The 6,328-nt window shown below is 40.6% G+C and overlaps 1 protein-coding gene across 1 annotated transcript in view; it reads right to left on the reverse strand.

The window, feature by feature from the left end:
• The window catches only part of LOC109911499 (meckelin), a 60,207-nt gene that overhangs the window by 3,855 nt on the left and 50,024 nt on the right, over nt 1-6,328 (reverse strand). Inside the window, exons 8-9 of the mRNA XM_048596149.1 lie at nt 4,346-4,426; nt 4,106-4,222 (exon numbers count right to left, since the gene is read on the reverse strand). Coding sequence (XP_048452106.1) covers nt 4,106-4,222; nt 4,346-4,426 — 198 coding nt within the window. The remainder of the gene's footprint in view (nt 1-4,105; nt 4,223-4,345; nt 4,427-6,328) is intronic.

Consider the following 6,328-nt stretch of genomic DNA (forward strand, 5'->3'; position numbering starts at 1 on the left):
CTATGATGCTGCTTGGCCTGCTGTGTTCATCCAGCTCTGCACCTTGTTGAGTAGCACATGAATTTGAAGACTGGAGCACTTGTAACAATTTTCAGCCAGAAGTGCCAAGTGGATGACTTATCTTGGCCTGTTCTGGTGATGCTCAGCATCACAGATACTAGTCTCCAGCCAATTCATTTCACCACACAATATGTCAAAAATCAACTGAAGGCACTTCATACTGCAAAAGAGGCAACATTATAGCAGTAATACAGAAGACTTGTGCTACGGAACTTGTTTTGCCCTGTCAAGCAGTTCCAGTACAACTACAATGCTGGCAAACACCCGACAATGTGTAAAATTGCCCAGGTACATCTTGCACACAGAAACCGGGACAATCACTATGCCATCTGTCTAATCTCAAACATCTGTAAAGTGGTGCAAGAGATCACCAACAATGCTAATAAGCAGCACATGTTTAGCACTAACCCGCTTACTGATGGCTCAGTTTAGGTTCCATTAGGGCTACTCAGCTCCTGACTTCAATTCAACCTTGATTCAAACATGTACAAAAGAACTGAACTCCATACGTGAAGTGACATTGACATCCAGGCAACATTTGACTGACAGGACAATGTGGAAAATTGCCCACGTACTTCTTGCAAGCAACAAGCAGGACAGATCCAACCAGGACAATTACAATGCCTTCAGTTTACTCTCAGACATCAATAAAGTGATGTAAGAGATCATCAACAATGCTAATCAGCAGCATGTGCTTAGCACTAACTTGCTCACTGATGCTCAGCTGGGGTTCCAGCAAGACTACTCAGTTCTTGCCAAACTGGAGTCATTGGGAATCAGGGGGTATATCTCTCCATTGGTTGGAATCATACCTGGCACAAAAGAAGGGGGTTGTGCCTGTTGGAGATCAATTATCTCTGCAGGAGTTCCTCAAGGAGAGTTCTAGGGCCCAACCATCTTCAGCTGCTTCATCAATGATATTCCTTCCATTATAAAGTCAGAAGTAGGGATGTTTGCTGATGATTAAACAATGTTCAGCATCATTGGCAGCTCCTGAGATACTAAGGTCGACTTGTCCAAATACAACAAGATCTGGATGATACCCAGTCTTGGGCTGACAAGTGGCAAGGAACATTCCCCCAACACAACAGCCAGGCAATGATCATCTCCAAAAGGGAGAATCTAACTACCCTTGACATTCAATTACATTACTCTCACTGAATCTCCCACTATGAACACCCTGCAGGTTACTATTGCCCAGAAGCTAAACTGGACTAGCTGTATGAATACAGGAAGAGGTCTGGAACTAGGAATCTTACAATAAGTAACTCAAGGGCAACTAAAGATTGGCAATAAATGCTGACCCAGCTAGTGAAGCCCACATTCCCTGAATTAATAGAAAAACGTTTCACTTATATCTGCAGTGGTGTACTAGGCTCCCTGATAATCGAAACTTATACAGCACCCTTTAATACTATAAAACATTAAGCCCTTCACAGAAGCATTATAACACTAAATCAAAAATGAAAAGCTTGGTCAGTGAGGTAGGTTTTAGAATTGTCCTGAAAGAGGAAAGCAAGATAAAGGGGCAGCGACATTGATGAATATATGAATTATGAGCAGGAGGCCATTTAGCCCCTCAAGCCTGTTAAGCAGGAATTTTCGAGCATAGTAACCAGGCAGCTGATAAAAATGCTACCAACACTAGAACGTTTAAAAACAGGTTTGCTCAAGAGGCTAGAAATGAGGCAAAAGACAGCAGATATCTTAGAGGATTATGTGAAGCTGGAGGAGCTTACAGTGATTGGGAGAGTCCAGGACATGGAGCGTTTAAAAACAAGATGGGAATTTTAAATTTAGATACTGTAGCATTTTTCTAGGTCATCTAGAAGAAGGATGATGGATTAATGGGTTTTGGTGAGTTTACACATAGGTAGTACGGTTTTGGATGACCTCAAGTTTAAGGAGGGTAGAACATGGAGGCCGGCAGGCAATGCCTTAAAATAAACAGATCAGAGGTAGCTTAAGTACGGATGAGTGTTTCAGCAGCAGATGGTTGAGATGGTGCAGAGTTGGTGATTTTGCAAAGGTAACTATAAGTGATCTTTGTGATGCATGGATAATTGAAAGCTCATTTTAATATAAACAATGCGCAAAGTTTCAGATAAAGGAAGGGGAATGGCATGAAGTCATGATACTCATTTGGAGCTTTAGTGTGTTAGAGGTAAGATGGGCTGAATGGCCTCCTTCTGTGCTATCATTCTGTGATTTCCTTTGCAGTCAAATATGACTTCAAAGTTGTAACAGTTTAATTCACCCTCTGATGATCACAAAAGAGAGGGCTGGAGTTGGTGGCATGGAAACAGATTTTATGTCAGGGATTGAAGAGAATTAGTAGAATTTTACAAGACACCATCTTTGCTTTGTGGATGGCCATAAAATTCCCCAGTGGCTTTTCTACCATCTATCTCCCCACTTCCGACATATGTGAAATTTGCAAAATTTTTGCTTAGGCCCAGGTACACCTACCAGTCCTCACCACAGTAAACAACTGACCAATTAATAGTCTCTTAAATAGCTGCTACCAACCCCACTGCAATTTTGAAACTGTCAGGAGGAGGTCAAGGATTGGGGCAAGTTGGTGGAAATTGGAGGGGAAGCACTGTTCCTCACACCCAGCCCCAATGCTAGTTTGCAGCACCTCCTACTCCTCTGTTTTCACTTCACCTAGCCTTTCAAACCTGATGCTCACTGCTCTGGCCCACGTCTGGCTCTCCAGAGCACTCAATCTAGTTTCTACCACTGGTTTCCCACAATTACTGGATCTGGTTCCTAGCATGAAGAAGGGAGAGGCTATAGACCCAGCAGTGGCTACCACCCTCAATGACACTGCTAGCATTACAGAGGTACAGGCAAAATATATTGGACAACATCTCTCAGAAGCGAACCTTTTCCTGGGAGAGGGGTTGAATTCTTGCCTCCAACTAGTTCATTCTCAGTTGAGCATTAAATGGTTGTGGTTCTGCCTACATTGGCAGGGATGCATTTTGGTCATAGGGTGGCCATCTGTCCTGTCCTTTTCTGTCCAATGGCTTCAGTCTTCTTAATTTATAATTGGAGGACATTTCTGCTCATTCTACATTCCAGTCTGTGCTGAGTTAGGTCATAACATGGCAGACAGGGTTGGAGTGTAAGCACCTTGAGCGCTCACTGAACTATGTTGATCAAAGGTTCAGTTCGATAAACAGTATAAATTTTTTTTATTCTCTCATGAGATGTGTGTATCACTGACAACAGCAGAACTTTCTACCCACCCTGAATGGTCCTTGAACTGAGTGTTTGCTAGGCTATTTCAGAGGGCTGTGAATTGTTGATCAAATTGCTGTGGAACTGGGATCACATGGAGGCCAGACTGTTTTGGGCCAACAGGTTTTTCCCAAAAGATATTAATGAAATGGATGAGTTTCTTGCAACATTGGTGGTAATTTTATGGTGACTATTAACATTATAAAGATTAGCTTTACATTCCAAACTTACTACTTAAATTTAAATTCCATCAGCTAATACGGTGAGATTTGAATCCATAGCCCCAAAGCATTATCCTGGGCCGCAGGATTACTGGTCCAGTGACAGAACCACTACACGTTGTCTCCCAGTCATATGTATAATTATAACAAAACATAATATGTAAAATTACATGTCTGATGTTTCATAATTTTTTAAGGAAAAGACAACAGTTTGCGAGCGATTTAGAAGATTGAAAGTAAAAAAAAGCTTTATGAAAAGAATCTGAACAATGAATCTGAATTCCATAAAGTAGGTATATTTGAACCCCTTTGTAAATTAAAAATGGATTAATTTAGATCGGAATAAATATGTTGATTACAAAAGCTGAATAGCCTAAAATAAACTCAAAACATTTTGGAATACACAAAAGCTTATTCACTGAAAGAGAAAATGCACGTTAGTGTTTCAGATAGAAACTTTACATCAAATAAATTAATCACTTCTCCATTTTCAGAGGGAGATATTCGTCCATTTCCAGATTGTTTAGCTTTTAGTTCGGTTTTCTAAATTATGAGTATCATACAATAAGTTACCATACCGCTTCTCTCTTTAGATTGAGGTTCATTTCCTCCATGTTGGTGTCTGCATGACCATGCACAGACCTACCATGGATGTAATATCCAAAACATCTGTGTGAGAAAATCATCACAGATATCTGAAAATGAAAAAGCAGAACAAGACTAGATAGCTAGTGTCATTTTGTGAAAAGCAAGTTTTAAAAAATTGATAACACTTCTACCAAAAAGAGAGAATTAAAATATTAAAGTGTAATACTCACATTACTTACTGAGCATACATCAATAAATTGACTTATTCTGTCTTCTATAAATCGTTCATAAATAGCAGTACAGAACACTATCTATAAACAAAATACACATATTTAACTATTTGAAGTTATATTTCAAAATGATCACAAAAGTACAAATCTTTATTTTCATGTCCTGTCCTGTTTACAAATTCACTTATATCATAAATATGACAGTAACTTATTCAATTGAAATTTCAGTAATTCGGATAGCAAAATCCAGGAAGAATTATGATTAACTTCAATTTTTTTTTTCATTCGTGGAATGTAGGTGTCATTGTCTAGGCCAGTATTCATTTCTCATCTCTAAATACACTTGAGACGGTGGAGGGGAGCTGCCTTCTTGAATCACTACAGTCCATTTTATGTAGGTACAATCACAAAGCTGTTATAGAGGGATTTTCAGCATGTTAATCCAACAACACAGAAGGAATGGTGATATATTTCCAAGTCAGGAAGGTGGACGGATTGGAGATAATCTTGCAGATAGTAGTGTTTCCATGTATCTGCAGCACTTGTCCTTCTCAATGGTCGTTGTGGGTTTGGAAGGTTTGGTGAATTTTTGTATTGTACCTTGTAGATGGTTAACAGTGCTACTACTGAGTGTCAATGCTATATGGTGAATATTTACAATACATTGCAGGGCGGTGGAGCTGGCCTCACAGCACCAGAAACTTGGGTTCAATTCCACTCTTGGACAACTGTCTGTGTAGAGTTTGCACATTCTCCCCGTGTCTGCGTGGCTTTCCACTGGGTGCTCCGGTTTTCTCCCACAGTCCAAAGATGCGTGGGCTAGTCGGATTAGTCACCAGAAATGCAGGGTTACAGGGACAGGGTGGGGTTGGGTCTGGGTGGGATGCTCTTCAGAGGGGCAGTGTGGATTCGATTGGCCGAATGGCCTGATTCCCCACTGTAGGGCTTCTATTCTATTTTATCTTAATCACTTGAATGTGAAAAGTGAATGTACCATAGTTAAGTTTGCAGATGACACAAAAATAGGTGGGAAGGCAAATGGTGAAAAAGACACAAAGAGTCTTCATAAGGATAACAAAACAAAGAACTGCAGATACTGAAGATCTGAAACAAACTAGGTGCCACATGTTAGTAAGGAGGGCTTTGCAGGGACGACAGGGCTGTTTCTGCTGTTGTCTTTTCTAGTGCCGAGGTCGACGCCAGGTGACCCGTCTGGTTTCAATTCTTTGAGACTTTGCAGCAATTGGTGCAAGTGAATGGCTTGCTAGGTCATTTCAGAAGGCAATTAAGAGTCAACCACATTGCTGTGGGTCTGGAACCACATGTAGACCAGACCAGGTGAGGATGTTAGTGAACCAGATGGGTTTGTCCAACAATCGACAATGATTTCATGGCCATCAAGTAGATTCTTAATTCCAGATTTTTTTATTGAATTCAAATTCCACCATCTGCCCTGGTGGGATTTGAACCTGGATTCCTAGAATATTACTTGGCTCTCTGGATTATTAGTCTTGATTACTAGCAATAATACCACTAGGCCATTGAATTCCCTTAGTTAGCATGAGATAAACCTTTTGAGCTTTCCCAGTTAACTGACCATGAATCAAGGGGGTCCAAGGCAGTTCAGAGAAGTTTCACCACATTGATCCTAGGGTATGAGGACCCTCTTATGAGGATAGGCTGATTTAGTTGGGCCTTACGCATGGAATTTGAAATGATGAGAGGTGACCTTATTGCAACATGAAAGATTCTTAGGGGACTGGACAAGGTAGATACTGAAAGATTGATTTCCCCTTGTGGGAGAGTCTAGGATTAGAGGCCATTATGGGGTCACTCTTTTAAGACAGAGATGAGAAGAATTTCTTCTCTCAGAGGTACTGAATCCGTGGAATTTTTTCCTGCAGAGGGCTGTCAATAATAGGTCACTAAGTATGCTTTTTAATGAGTAAAGAAATCAAGGGTGATGGGGAAAAGAAAGAAGAG

This window comes from Rhincodon typus, chromosome 4, assembly GCF_021869965.1.
Source record: "Rhincodon typus isolate 14 chromosome 4, sRhiTyp1.1, whole genome shotgun sequence".
Lineage (NCBI taxonomy): Eukaryota > Metazoa > Chordata > Chondrichthyes > Orectolobiformes > Rhincodontidae > Rhincodon > Rhincodon typus.